The sequence below is a fragment of the Apodemus sylvaticus genome, chromosome 5 (assembly GCF_947179515.1).
Source record: "Apodemus sylvaticus chromosome 5, mApoSyl1.1, whole genome shotgun sequence".
In the NCBI taxonomy this organism is placed as follows: domain Eukaryota; kingdom Metazoa; phylum Chordata; class Mammalia; order Rodentia; family Muridae; genus Apodemus; species Apodemus sylvaticus.
The window spans coordinates 112,409,628-112,425,356 of NC_067476.1; the positions used below are offsets into that span (position 1 = coordinate 112,409,628).

At 49.2% G+C, this 15,729-nt stretch overlaps 1 protein-coding gene across 5 annotated transcripts in view; it reads left to right on the forward strand.

Annotated features, from left to right (window-relative positions):
* The window catches only part of Sirpa (signal regulatory protein alpha), a 38,297-nt gene that overhangs the window by 5,142 nt on the left and 17,426 nt on the right, over window positions 1–15,729 (forward strand). For all 5 annotated transcript variants that reach the window (XM_052183600.1, XM_052183601.1, XM_052183603.1 and 2 more), the window contains one exon: window positions 11,251–11,607. In XM_052183600.1, coding sequence (XP_052039560.1) covers window positions 11,251–11,607 — 357 coding nt within the window. The remainder of the gene's footprint in view (window positions 1–11,250; window positions 11,608–15,729) is intronic.

A 15,729-nucleotide genomic window follows, 5' to 3' on the forward strand; every position in this document is an offset into this window, starting at 1 on the left:
TTAGCTATCATGCCGTCATTGTTTTATATTGTTGGACTTGCTCATATCTGGAACTGGAATGGACTTTTGCAAAGCAACCAACCTAGCATGGCTCCTGCACATAGTGGGCACTCGGAAAACAAGGACCATTAGTAACTACATGTCAGTGTGACTCAGAGAGCTTTTCCCCTGAAGCTTTCTCCTGGGGCATGGACAGGTTGAGAGGAAACCAGCTCTGCGATCTAATTGCCTTGTTAGTGCCAATGAGCTGTGGACCCAACCTGACTCTAGGTGTCTCCCTCTGGATTCGCATGTCTGGAATTGTGGCTTCGTAGCCCTGGAAAGCTTGGGAGACAGCTGCTCACTATGCAGTGGATAGAGGTCTTAGCACAGGTCTCCAGATACAAAGTCAGGTCGGGCCAGGCCACGGAGGGAGATGCCAGGCCTCCTACGATACGTGTGGACACTTTTAAAATGGGGCTGGACATTTTCTACTGTGAAAGCCAGAGCTCCGATAGGATCCTGAGCTCTGTGAGAAAGTGCTAAAAATAATCATCACAATCGTGGCCTCTGAGCTACTGTGTGTGATCCTAGTGGGTCTCAGAGCTACCCTGGAGTATGTACCATTGATGATTGATCATCTAACCCCCTTTGACCAGTGGGGGGATGATGGCTCAGCAAGGTGTCTGCATCAGATGGCCACCCAGATCAATCAACCTGAGCCTCAAAGCCTGTGCTTTAGATGTCTCCTTGCTTTGCTTGACAAGTACGGAGGTGGATGATCAGGGCTTTTGGCACCCTGCTCTCTTGGGACATCTCTTATCTAGTTTTTATCGATCAGTGTATCCTCCGGGAGATGAGGACAGCAGATGTTTCCAAGATGTGCTTCCATCCACATGCTGGAGAGGGTCTGTGATGCTGGCTGACGCTGTTTAACTGTTCACGCGGGCTTCCTGGAGCCCTGGCAGGATGGGTCTTCCCTGCTGAGTGGCTTGCCAAACTTCTGGTCCAGGAAGATGTGGAACGGCAGAGGTGGAGGATGTACAGCCTCGTCTTCCATGCCAGCAGGTTTCCTGGCACATCCATTTGGATCTCCAAAACTGCAGATCAGATCAGCCATTGGGGGCATGCAGTGCTGGGGTCGGGGGAGATTGGATGCTGGAGTGAACAGCTGAGGGACATGGCTAGAATAAGTGATGGTCGTACCAGGACTGTAGAGCCATTGACCCAGTCTCTAAGCCAACCGTCATTGCCTTCTAGAAGTGGGAACATAAGGTCACAGAGAATGCTCTATGTACCTGTGCATGGCACAGAAGACATGGTGTCTTCCCATATTCTTCCACTTTTGGAAACTACAGACATGTGCAGAACGAGAAGGACTGGTAAATGACCCAAGCCTTCATACTGAGGGGCTTTCTGCACTTCTTGCTTCTCAGCCTAACTGGGTGGTAGGAGCTGGCACAAGGAGTCTTACACGGTGGATGTTGGACACAGCCTTTCCTCGGGGATGCTTAGATTGTATGTCTTCCTTTGAACTGGTATCTGACCCTCACAGAGAGCCAAAACTCATACTTTTTACCCATTTTATAGGTGAGGAGACTGAGGCTCCTGAAAACCACCCCAGGCTTTTTCCAAGCCACTCAACCAGAGAGAATTAAGACTAGAACAGAAGCCAGGGTCTGTCTACTCTTGACTGCTGTGCTGTCAATATTAGGGTCATCTTAATTATAAATATTTGTACAGTATTTTTGAACATTGATAGATGCCGGTAGATGGAACAGCTGCTGTGTGCTTCGGGTACCTGGAGCTAGAACTGTGAACAAGGTAGACATATCCCCTACTCTTATAGATCTGACATTCTAATGAGGAAGCAAAAACTCAAGTCAACAAATGGCGAGCTGTCTCCAGGCTGTTTCCTCCCATGCTCACTGCTCCATTCTGTCCATCCTGACTTTCTCAACTAGGATACAGGCTGTGTGAGGGTAGTCACAGTGACCTGGGCCTCCTGGGGCGTTGGCCCAGGTCCCCCGTCCACAGTGGGTGGGTTAATCTACGTTAGTGGAATAGAGGAATAGCTTGAACAGGAAAACCTCCTTCTAAAGATGATGTTGCACAGGCAAAGACTGTTTCCCCAATGGCCACCAAGTCCTTCCTCCAGGACTCAGGCCATGATTGCTACAGATCTCTCCCAACATGCCGAAATCCCAGGAAGCTCATGTCAGCACAGCTGAGTAGCCCCAGAACTTGTGATTATATCCCACTGCACACACCTTCCCACTTCAGACTCCACGGTGGCAGTTACCTCGCAGGCGCTGCCATGCTGGTATGGTACGGGAAGAACTGTGCATTCCAGGCCAGATGAGGTTAGAAGGACCCCATTCCTGTCTGACTTCCAATTAGAAGTTCTGCTAGTTGATCTGGAGAGCAGTAGTGAGGATGGACAGAAAGGATGAGGGAGACCCTGCAGCCACCTTATGGCCTGACCCATGTTTTTGTTCTCCTTGTTCCCACGGTGCTCCGAAGTTGGGTTATGGCTTGATTCTGCTGGGTCCATGCAGAGGCTCCATATTTGAGGCCTGCCCTCATCTGTTCTGCTTTGGTGGTCTTTAGGTGCCTTTAAGGCCTTGTTATATGATAGCTTCATCATGTGTTTTTTGGGCTCCAAAGGGCAGTGGGGTTCCCCCTCCCCCTGTCTTTCTACTGAGCTTCAGTTTCCCCTCTGAAGGTAAACTGAAGGCGTCAGCTTCAACAGGTCTCTCCAGGGGTGGCTCCCTGGCCAGCTTCTTTGACACAGGAGCCCATGCTTCAGGCACCCTCACCCCTGCCTGACAGAGGGCCAGTGTCTACTGTCCTGCTCTGTACTCTGGTTTCCCTGTCTGCACTCTGGAAGCTGTTCTCACTCTTCTCTCCTGCAGAGGCTGCAAAGGGTTAAGGGAACGACTAGCCGAGCTGGAAAAGCTCTATGAAAGGAATCAGTGAATCACATCAGCTTAGCTGGGGAGAAATCCCATCCGGAGACTCTTGTGCTGGCTCAGTGCATGGTAACCACGGTAGATGCTGTTTAATAGGTGTGTGTTGCTTTTAGAGAGGCCTTTAGTCTGGCCAGGGGAATGCATACATATCTTTGGCTGCCCAAGAATGTAGAAGTTGAAGAGTGCATCTTGAGAGAAGGACCCAGCCCAGGGTCGTGCGTGCCGGCTCCCAGGCCTGAGGGCTCCATGTGGCTCCTCAGATGGAGGAAAGGCTGGTAGCAGCAGCAGCTGTCATCTTGTCCACAGCCCTAGAAAGGCATGCCACGCAGCATGGTGCTTGTTTCCAGGGCAAGTCAGGACTGGAAGTTGGGAGGAGGCCAATGGGTTCCTGACCTCCACCCTCACTTCCGGGTGGGAAGAAGGCTCTTAGGTTGCTGAGACATCACTCCAGTGAATGTGTCAGTAGTCACTTCAACCTCTCTCAGCTGCTTCTGGTCCCCAGAGGTCCATGACAGTTCAAAGGGCATTCACAGTGCACATGTGTTTGCAGTGTCTGTCTCCTCTACCCCTGCCCCTCATCCCTGCCACTGGGCAAACCACTGGGCAAACCACTGGGCAAACCTCTGGACAAGCTTTGTCACCTTCAAGTTTTGTCTGACCCAGCTGCTGCTCATCCACAGACCCAGTGTTTGCAGTCTGCACGGTGGATTTTTATGTATGATAAGGCAGAGAGACTCTGTAGCCCTCCCACCTCAGCCCCAGCTGAAGGACACAGTCATCTCTTCTCTCCTTCACCTTTAAACACCTGGATCCATGGGAGTCACTGTCTTCACGGAGCACTTGTTATCCTGGTGCAGTGCTAAGCTCCTTAAGTGTGCTAGCCGCTTCCATCTGTGGCGTAAACCTAGAATCAATACCACCCTCATTTTACAGAGGTGAAGCCAGAGGTCCACAGTGGTTAGGATGCTAACTGGATGCTCATGGGTAGGAGGATGAGACTCCAAACCAAAACATAACTTTTAGCAAATGCCAGGTGCTGCTGCTCTATCCCTGAGGAATGAAACAGAGTCCCCGCTCTCAAAGTCCTTACAAGTCTAGGGTAGGGAATTGGACACTAAGAACGTTAAGGAAATGAGCAGTGTGTTAAGTGCTAGGTGATACTTAGAAAAACCAACAGGACAAAGCATGGAGACTATTGTTTCATGCAGGTGGCAGGGAATACCAGATAGGCCTGAATGAGGGACAAGCCATGTATGTAGACTTCTAAGGAATGAGAAATGGACCAACGGCGTGGCACATGCAGAGGCTCTGTGCTGATCAGAGCATCTGGTCTGACTGCAAAAAAGCAAAGACATGGGGTCCTGGGCGGGGGGCCACTGTAAGGGTCCTGGGTCTGTGGAGTGGGGGGCCTCTGCAGAGAGCAAAGGGGAGATGCCCCTGATTCAGGCCTAAATGCCTGAGCACGACTTGTGGAGAGATGAGGTGGAGACAGGGAGGCCATGGGTGTGTGTGACTGGGTGAGAGGAAGGCGGAGCCCATCCGTGGCTTGAGACTTGAGCCAGCAGGATTAGCTAATGGGTGGGGTGCCTGGAAGAAGGGATGAGAAGCCATGTGGTTCTCCACGCTGCTCTCCACCACTGAGCATGTGTTTTCGAGTAGGAACAGGACAGGATCCCTGCATACAGATGAGGAAAGCTTCTGGGGACAAGACATACAAGCCTCTAGCCCAAGCCAGAGCTCGCCTCTCTCTGGGTATCTTAGGAGTTTGCTGCCTCCCAAAGAGGCCACCAGGGATGTGGCACAGGGCCCAGTCCTCAGAGATGCCTGCGGTGGAGATAAATTGGAAGTCCTTCCTGTTGACCAGGCCCCCTGTCTCTGACTCTGACGCTTAGGGTGGGAGGGAGCTACTGTACCATCTGACCATGTCCACTCAGTGGCCTGTCCAGTGGTGTCAGCAGAAAGTCCAGTGGTGGTCTGCCCCCGCCCCAGTTGTGTACCAGAAGCCATCCTCCAGAATTCTGGGTTGGCCCAGCTCCAGGCCAGCCCCGTCCCAGTTTGCTGGTGTCCCAAAGACTCTGCTCTGGTCCCAGATGCTAAGTCCCTTGCCTCATCTCCGCATCTTTACTCGTGTGGCTTCTCCTAGAAGGCCTGCTTTTACCTCACCTCCATCGACCTGCCTCAGAGGCTGCCACCTTTAGGAGGTCTTCCTAGATTCAGCCCCTTTCCAAGACCTCGCCCACCTAAGCATCCTTTCATGACATTTATTACTGATGTATCATCATTGCTTGTATCTAGGATACCCCCAGAGTAAGCTATTGAAGGATAGGCCCATCTTCCTCATTTTCTGGTGGCATCTAGGACAGACCCTGCTAGTAGAGGAAGCTTTGTACATGGGAATAGATGACTCATTGGGAGAAAAACCACTGACCAGCCACAGTGGCCAGAGCCCTCAGTTTCCAACTTTGGAGTTTATGCAGTTGTATTCTGGAGCAGCCCCTGCTAGAATCCAACGCCAGCAACTTCCTGCCCCGGCTGGCCACAGAGCACAAGGACTCTCAGAGGGTTAGTACCTCCTGCCCAGGGCAGGAACCTAGACTGAGCACGGTGCAGACTTTGCCCACTGGCAAATGAGTTGCTAATGCTCATGACAGTACCCCTCCTGTTTCCCTCCTCCAATTCCACTCTGTGAAGAAACTCATTCCACAGCTTCATCCCAGGTAGGCGTGATCCCAACTTGCTACACTGGTAAACGTGAGTCCACCGGTACACAGCGTATTCATAAACAGTGATCCCTAGGTGCCTCCCTGCTTATGTGCAGTACACATGGATCCTTACCTGCACATGTGCCCACCTGCACACACACATGCACTTGCGCACACATGCCTGTGCACACATGATGCACATATGCTCTTTGTAGACGGCCTCCCATTGTTCACACTTTCACCTTCAGATATCCCTCTGCAGGCTACTCACAGTTCAGGCCTCTCTTCCTGTGGTTCACATCACCATGCGTTCTTTGCTCACTGCCTACTTCCATTTGAACACACTGTGGTGTCTACTAATATGTCTCTACACACATACATCAAATTTTACATATGGCATCCTGCTGTGTTCCTACCCAGAACCATATGTACCTACCCAGTGAATGTGTGGACATTTGTGCTCTGCACACTTATGTAGATACATGTGTACCTGCCCTCAGTGTGTATACATATACATATATATATATATATATATATATATATATATATATATATATATATATTCTTATGTATATTTACCATGCTTGTGCTCATGTCTTGTTTCTTTGTGTGTGTGTGTGCACATGCGTGTGTGCTACTGGGCACTAAATTTGGGGCCTCAAGCATCTGTGAAGCACGCTACCACACCCCAACCCTTTGTATCTCATTGTACAAGTACTGGCACCACAAGCTTTTCTGCCCAGCTACCGAGTCACGCCAGAAGGTCTGGACAATAGCACGAATGAGCCATTTGTTGATTAAGTTTGCATTGCAGACTATCTGAGAGCAGCATAGAAGGAGGGAAATTGTTTTAGCTAGCGGTTTCAGAGGCAAGGTCCATGGTCGCTCAGCCCTGTGCTCTTGGCAGAGCGTCATGGCAGTGGGTACAGATGACTGAGGAAGTGCCATTGATACACAGAAAACACTGGCTCTGTCCACCACCCCACTTTCCTTTGGAGTCCCTAGCCCAGGGGGTAGTGGCACCCGCGTCCAGGGTTGGGCTTACTCCTTGGTGATTCCTGTCTGGAAATGTCCTCATGCGCACACCCGGAGGTCTGCCTTCCAACTCTTACAGTCGACTCTAAACCTAGTCAAGTTGACAGTAACAGTGAACTGCTGCAAAGTGCTAGAGGGCAGGTGGTGAAGCACAGGTAACAATAGTGCTGCTGTGGTGGGGGTCAGGGAGGGGTTGGCTGCTGCTGTGGTGGGGGTCAGGGAGGGGTGGCCTGCTGCTGTGGTGGGGGTCAGGGAGGGGGTGGCCTGCTGCTGTGGTGGGGGTCAGGGAGGGGTGGCCTGCTGCTGTGGTGGGGGTCAGGGAGGGGGTGGCCTGCTGCTGTGGTGGGGGTCAGGGAGGGGGTGGCCTGCTGCTGTGGTGGGGGTCAGGGAGGGGGTGGCCTGCTGCTGTGGTGGGGGTCAGGGAGGGGGTAGCCTGCTGCTGTGGTGGGGGTCAGGGAGGGGGTGGCCTGCTGCTGTGGTGGGGGTCAGGGAGGGGGTGGCCTGCTGCTGTGGTGAGGGTCAGGGAGGGGGTGGCCTGCTGCTGTGGTGGGGGTTAGGGCTGTTGGGGTTCTTGGGATGCGGAGGTCTAAACTGTTGCTATGGTTTCTTCCAGGGATGCGGCTTTGGGAGAGCTAACATCCCGAGTCACTAGGTTCCGCCTTCCTCCTCAGCTTCATTTCTGAATTGAGTTGGTTTTCTCATTAGAAAGAGCACAGTCTCTTTTTTTTCCCCACTTCTTATAAGATTATTTTCATTTTTCTTCATCTTCAAGGCCTCATCTGAATATTGCTGTTTTAAAAGTGAAATATGTTTTCTGAGCCCACTAGTCAGGTCTCAGTCCCACCTTACTGCGTAGGTTGGGAGCATTTAACACACTGGTTAAGCCTTTGACACTTTGGCCAGTAGAAGAAAAAAAGATTCCAGGTGACAGGACAGGGGTCACTGGGAGTGGGTGGGGCAGAAGATCAGAATAGCCAATCAGAGTAGCCGGCTGAAGCTGTTTTATCCTGCTGAATGCAGTCACGTGACTCCTTCACAGTCTGACTTCATAACTAGTGTGCCAGAGACACAGCCACGTAGCCCTCGGTCCATGGGGAGCCCATGATTCATCACTGCCTTGCACAGCAACAAACACACAGGGTAGTTACCCCTCCCTAGATACACACCCATGTTCTCCTCATTATTTGCATCTTTCCCCAAAGCCTTACATGTTAGCTACAGAAAAGACTGCTCTGTTCAACATAGTACTTACTAGAAAGTGATAAGCAAGAGGCTTTCCAGCCCACCCTGCCTCACTCCAGCTGCACATGGAGCCCTGACCCACAGAGATGTTGATCTTAGCAATCCAGGCCTCTTCCTCTAGACATGTGGCTGCTCAGTCCACCAGTGGAGGTGTATTGAGCATCTGCTCACATCTGTTCTGTCAGAAGCACAGTTAGTAGTCACAATGATAATGGCCTGAACTGTCTAAGGGAAGTTTATTCAAAGAGCAGACATGTGCGGAACATGCATGTTACATGTATGGTTTTCTTTAAACACAAGGAGACACTGTATGTATATTTTGGGATTGTGGCACCAGAGCTGGGCCTCACACATTCAGGTGCTTTTTCACAGAGTTAGGCCCTCACACAGCTGTATGTGATCCTTAATGTTCACCCAACCTAGAGAGCCTGAACCTTATCCAAGGTAGAAACTACAAAAGAAAAGGCAGCTTTATCAGTTTTTAGATCCATAGCCTAAGACAATGATATACATTGGGGTAGCATCTTGGGTTCGTCCGTAAAACAGTTACTCTTTACAGAGCCAGTCACACTGAAAATACCGGCTTCTTAGACTCTTATTCCACACAGGAGCTACAGATAAGCACTACAAACCGGAAGTGAACCCCACAGAAATGACCACGCACAAGGAACCTTAAGTTTGTAATAACCTCACCGCCCACCCACCCCCACCCCCATATACATCTTGAACCTCGAGGTTTGGGAGCAAACCAAATGTCACGTGTTAACCCTGATGGTCAGCATAATTTTGTTATGATTCTGCACAGTCTTTCAGGGCTTTGGATTCCTCTGGTGGCCTTAACAGTAGGATCAGATGGTCTCTTTCCTTGGATGTGACCAGATAAGGTTCCTGTTGCTCCAGTAATGCCTGAGTGAATGCACAGTGTTTGCCTGTTCCTTAGTTATCAGAAGTGTGATTTTATGTTGTTTTTATTCTCTTATTTTAACTAAAATAAGAGTGTTGCCTGCAGTTATCTTTGATAGTATGGTGTGAGGCTTTTTTTTTAAGGTTTGATGTTAAATTGTGTATATATGAGGTAAGGGTGTGTGTGTGGGAGTGAAGGCTCCACGAGGAGGCATCAGATCCCCCTAGAGTTATAGGTGATTGTGAGCCTCCATGTGGATGCTGGGAACTAAACCAGGCCTCTGAAAGACCGGTACCTACTCAACCTCTGGCTCATCTCTAGCCCCAATATTATTATTTAGTTTTCAGACTTTTTGTTTCTTTTAAATGCTTTGCAATAGGTGTTCTGTTTGTTTGTTTTTACATAGCCACCATGCTATTTTAAATAAAGCCATGAAAAAATGTTCATTTAATCACAGTGATTATCTACATAATTCACCTGTGGGATAAGCAGTCATTCACCTGCTCATCCCGGTCATTTGCCTTTGGGTGGTTTCCCCACATTTTTAAGGTCTTTATGGAGGAGGCCTCCCTGTATCTGTGATTAGGTCCTTGAGGACGTGACTGGCACTCGATGATGGTCCATCCTGCGAGCCCTTCCCCATACGATGTGCAGTGCCGCCTACAGGGATGCTGTCTGGTGTAGGCCCCAGAATGGCTGCTCTCTGCCTGGAGGCCAAAAGGAGCAGGGAATGGGAACATCATCGGCAGTGCTAGTGTGACGGGCCTGGGCTTGGCCCGCAGGCGTGATTTTAACAAGTTTGACTCACAGAACTGAACCTGCAGAGCAAAAGAAAAGCAAGCAAGCAAAATAAAAGAAAAAGAAAAACAAACAAAAAGAAAAACGAAAAATAAAAAAAAAAACCTGTTGAAAACTACACATGGAGATTAAAATAATGTTTGGCACTTACATCACACTTTTAAAATTCTTCAAACGTTTTAGAAACACTAGCTAATTAATTAAGCTGCCTAAATCTGCTTGCAGTTGGTTGAGATCTCCAGAGGAGCTAAAAAAAAAAAAAAAATGAAGGGGTGGGGGGGGTAAGGGGAAGAGCCAGCCCTCCCCAGCCCCAGATTTTATTGTCACCTGCCTGGGGTGTGATTACAGGCCTCTGGCTGCACCACAAGAATAGCCCTGCTCCAACTTGTCAGCGCCCAATTCCCAAGCTCCCTGTGAGCGAGCGCAGCTCCCTCATCAGCTGCTGACTCACAGTTGTGCACTGTTGAGGATGGAGATCATAATAACTGAGCACCAGCTCCTGGGTAGCCACGGACGTTAGCACAACTGAATGGATGAAGGAAGAGGCTCGGGGTGTTGCCAGGGTCATGGTGCAAATCAAACCCGTTCTTTCTCACTTCATCAATGTGCTCCTTCAGCATAGATGTGGTCTGGGGACAGGGTCCTCCTAGCTGGGCCGGAAGTCACAGGGATCTACTTGCCTCTCGAGCATATTTCTATTGGGGACACAGTATATGCCCGGCAGAAGGCAAGGAACAGTTCCTAGTGGATCTACCCTCCTAATGGTGGGGAAAGAGCAGTTGACAGCAAATCGAATATATAAAAGGATATAGCAATGTGATGCTAAGTTTTAGAACTAGATTTTAATCAGCAAGTATACAGCAGGTGCTTATGTATAGCTTTGGAGCAATCTTCATGACAAAGCGGAGGGTGCACACCGATCCCCTGCTTGTGTCTGATTGAATGGGAATCCACTTATGACTACTGAGCTAGCAAAGGGGCCTGTTCTCGCCCAGGCTTGCGCACATGGTTCCAGTTCAACCGGTCGTGCATGGTTAGCTGTACACCCACTAGAATATTCATGGCTCCCTGCTATTGGCAGTGGCTGGTGATGTCACTGATGCTCTTGGGAGGCTTCCTGTCTGTCAAGCCTGTTCCCTCCTTGTGTCTGTCTCTTGCCAGGCCACCAGCCCTATCCTTTCTAGGCTGACTGATGGTGGCTGAGCCCCTGTTTCCACAGATCTCATATCTTTCCCTGTAGTGTGAGAATCAGGTTGTAACCAGCCTGGTACTCACAGGCTCTGCTCACATCTGCCATGAAGGCAGACCTGAAGGCGAGCCCTGGCTGGGGAAGGAGGCGAGGCAGGACCGTGAGCAACTGATGACAGGCCCATCCCAGGGCTCTGGGAGCCCTCAGTGACAGCAGAGCTAATCCAAGGGCCTCTCCTGCCTTAGGCCCTCTCTGTGCTTTAGTTTTCTTATTACAGTCTTGAGTAACAGGCTCATGTGAGGGAAAACACATGCCGGACATTGTGCTGAATGCCATACCATTATGTGTGATCCATCAGTGAAAATCATTGATAAACCTGAGCTCGCAGGATCCTTTAAGGTGAATCATGGCTGCCATCTTTCTTTCCAGGAGCCACGGGGATAGAACTGAAGGTGACTCAGCCTAAGAACTCGGTGTCTGTTGCTGCTGGGGATGTGGCCATTCTGAACTGCACTGTGACCTCCTTGCTCCCCGTGGGACCCATTAGGTGGTTCAAAGGAGTAGGGCAAAGCCGGCACTTGATCTTCAGTTTCACAGGAGAACACTTTCCTCGAGTTACAAATGTTTCAGATACTACTAAGAGAAACAATATGGACTTTTCCATCCGTATCAGTAATGTCACCCCAGAAGATGCCGGTACCTACTACTGTGTGAAGTTCCAGAGAGGATCATTAGAGCCCGACACAGAAATACAATCTGGAGGAGGAACAGAGGTCTCTGTACTCGGTAAGTAAGCCTGTGCCTTCTTCATCCCCTGATGTGTAGCATCAGGTCAGAGAATAACATCTAGGATCCAGTGAGTGTGGCCCACAGCAGGTACAATGGGAGATCAGGTTCATCTGATCTCAACCTTCAGCAGATCAGAGAAGCAGAGGTCAGTTGTTAGCTCAAGGTTCCAGTGCTAGCAAGTAAGAGGGCATCTGCATCCCTCACCTGCCTGCCTCTCAGCCCTTTCTTCCTTGCACATGGTGCAAGTACCAGTGAGTACCAGAAAACAGATCCCGGCAGGCTCCTTGCTGCCCGGACATTAAGCATCCCCACAGGTGAGCCCAGGACACAGGAGATGCTGAGGAAACGCTGAACCTCTAGGAAAGCCAGCCTCTCCACACATCACTTTCACAAAGATTCAGGACGCCCCTTCCATTCAGAACCCGAGTCCTGTCAGTGACTGGGAAAGTTCTCCCAAATGTTAGTCGGGACACAAAGCACCTGCCCATTATGTAAATGGCTCCACTTTACCCTAGCATCTAGAAATTCCACAATTTATTATAGTCTTGAATCTGTTGGTAGATAATTCAGTTCTTCCAAACTTTGAACTTTGTGAACTTTGAAAATAGTGCGGCACTGCATGCTCACCCCACTTGTCCAGGACAGAGACTCGCACTGTGAAAGGCCTACATCACATAGGTCTGTTTGTTTTATTTTATATGGATGATAACAGTTTCCCTCCCGGCAGCAACCGAGTCTCCTTGTCACCCCTGCCCAGAAGCACGGCAGGTCCTTCCTGTCATATCATATGCTGATATGACAGACACTGAAGTTCCCAGGTAGTGTGTCACTTGCCTAGACAACTATAATTAGCAAGAGCCTTCCTGCCACATCTTCATCACATGTAGCAGCCACGGTGGCCTCCTCTGTCCATGCCACTCTCACGGAGTATGTGGTCAGGACTGAAGCCATGACATCTTATTAAACACTTAGAACAGCACCTGGCTTGTAGGAAGTATCCCACCAGCGGGGGTTGTGTCCATGTGACCTTGGATGGGTCACTTTAAGCGTTAGTAGGTTTGGGGTGAGTTGGTGGCTTTCCATCTGTCTGTGTAACTCATTTAAGAGACTGAAAAGCATCACATACCTTGTATCTGCCGTAGAAATTCTACTGTAATTGTCCTGACATGGATCTGAAGTTTCTGAGTGAGTGTCCGTGTGTACATGCGTGCGTGCATGTGACATCTGCCTGTGCATGAGCAGAGGACAGAGGAGAATGTCTGAATCTTTAGTTCTCTGTTATTTTTTACTTTCTGTCTGGGACAGAGTCTCTTACTGATCCTGGAGCTAGGCTGGTGGACAGCAAACCCTGGTGATTCTTTTTTCTCCACACCACCCCACAGCACTGGGCTTATAGGCACATACCATCATGTCCAGGTTTTTATGAGGATTCTAAGGATTTGACCTCAGGTCCTCACATTAGCTCAGCAAGTGCTCTTACCTGCAGATCTGTCTCTACAGCTTGTGTCTGATGTTTCTAACCACAACCAGGCTGAGGTACATGTCCTGAACCACAGAAGAAAAGCTATGACTTTTATTCTCCCCCTGGCAGAGGTAGTCCCCATGAAGCTGGTACTCAAAAAACCTTTGTGTTTTGGAATAGCATGTGCTCCCTGGGTCCCAAGGACGAGCAGAAACATCTCCAGGAGCTGCTGGCCTCAGAACACTGGAGGTGCATCCCACACAGCTCTGACAGCTCTGCTTGGACTTCTGCTAGGAGTGGGGTGGGGCATTCCTGACCTCTACACATCTGTGTCTGAACAGAGACAAATTCTTTCTTTAGCACAGTCCCTCCCTGCCTTGATGACCCCAGATATCACAGATCCTTCCTCAGTGCTCCAGGCTTCCTAAATAGCTTATCTGGATGAAACACCTGTGACCTCATTGGAGTTTTGAACCGACTAGCCTAACTCAGGTCCTGGGGGGGATTACTAGAAAAGAGGAAAGAGCCACAGTGTGGTGGCCTTTTTGTGCCTTTTGGCTCCAAAGAAGAAATGTGTAGTCTCAGAGCTAACTATAGTAGCCACTGCTGTTATTTATTAGACGCCTCCTGTATTCCAGAGGTCATGTTTATGTCATTTTCCCAGGGTGATTTTTTTAATCAACTTTGTATAAAGGAAACACAGATTCTTGAGATTATTTTTTTATGTATATGAGTACACTGTAGGTGTCTTCAGACACACCAAAAGAGGGCATGGGATCCCATTACAGATGGTTGTGAGCCATCATGTGGTTGCTGGGAATTGAACTCAGGACCTCTGGAAGGGCAGTCAGTGTTCTTAACACCTGAGCCATCTCTTCAGACTCTGAAAGATAAATTTTTTTAGGTTCTAAATTAATCATCTCAGTAGAAGAGCTGAAGCCCACCCAGTATGCCTTTGGCTAGTCGCACTCTCCTCTGAGCTTGTCCTACAGGAGTTCACCCTAACTACCCCTCAGGGCTGGCAAGCACAGAGGGAACAGCCAGTGTTAGGCTCCAAGAACTCACTAGATGGTCACTTCAACTTTATCCTGGTTTCTGTAGGATACCCAAATCCAAAGATGCTCAAGGCCCTCTTCCAGGATGGGGGAGATTTGCGTGGAACCTACACACATCCTGCCATCTATTTTAAATCATTTCTGGGTTTCTTATAATACTTAATATGATGCAAATGCTATGTAAATAGTTGCTCTATGTGTTGTTTAGGGAATAGTGACAAGAAAAAGTCTGTTACTATTCAGTACAGATGCAGCTTTTTCAACAATATTTTACATTTGCAGTTGGGTTAGATTTAAACACAGGGAGTCCCTAGGGCCAGATGGATGACTCTCCACTGCTGCTGGTGCCCTATGACTTGACTTCTTCAAGTGACACCTCCTTTCTGTGCCCTCAACCTATTAGGTGGATATTAGGGAGCAGGTATGTGTTGACTGACAGATGGAAACATGTAGTGTCTGCTGTCTGGACATGATGCTGGGTGCTTATGAGCAGTTTGGATAATCCCCAAGGGACACTGCTCCCTCCTCCTCATGTATGTATCCTTTCAGGACCAAAAGAAGTATGTCTGCTTGCTTGGTGGGGCTGCTTGCTGTCTGTCTCTTTACTAAGTAGAAATCAAGAACCACCTTTGGCTTTCTTAACATAGAAGTGATCTTTGTTTCCAACTCTGCACAAACGCTCTCCAGATTGAAAGCAAAAACTCCCTCTAGCCTCTCCCTTTCAAATATGGGACCCAGCATGGGTGAGGCCTACTAGGTTGGAGAGAGAAATAGAATCCCTACGTTCTTACAGGGAGAACGGAAAAATTAAAGTAGGGCTGGAGAGAGGCTCACTAATTGAGGAGCTTGTACAGCATTTACCAAGGATCTTAGTTCAGCTCCTAGAGCCCACGCTGCTGGGTGGCTCACAACCACCTGTGACTTAAACTCCAGGGGATCCAATGCCCTCTCTGGTCTCTTAAGGAACTCACTCACATACACAGACACATTAAACAAATTAATTTTTAATAAAAAATCTGGGTCAAGGTCAGATCTGTATGTCTTCATGTTTGAGAAGCATCTGTGTGTCTGTCTGTCATCCGAAGCAGGAAGTCTCCAGGGCCCCATCTCATCCTCACCACATCGAGAAAGCAGAAACCTTGCCTCCCATTCCATACCTGTGGTTCTGGGAGGGGCACCCATCTCAGAGCAGCCATTGGGATCCGACTGGCTGTCCTATGGTGTTCTTTGTTTCCTGTGTTTACTTCTGCAACACTCTCTCTAGGTTGGCGGAATTTCCAGGAATGCAGTTAAAAGTAGTTAAAGCAAAGAATGAGATAGGTCAGCAATCTTGGACATCCCTGAAGCAGAGAAGATTTAAACCTCGGACCTGGAGTTCCTGGCCTTGTCTTACTGCCTGACTCCTCCATTTTATGGAACCTTTGCATCCTCCCCAGATAGAAGGCTAAGGGCATGGTCATTCCAGCGTCACCAGGAGGGAGATCAATGAACAGTGTCACCAGAGTAGACAGTTTAGTAGTAGAATATGTACTTGGTGTACATAAAGCCCTGGGGTCCAACCCCCGGGGTTCCAGTAATGATGTTGCTATCTAGGTGGGCGGC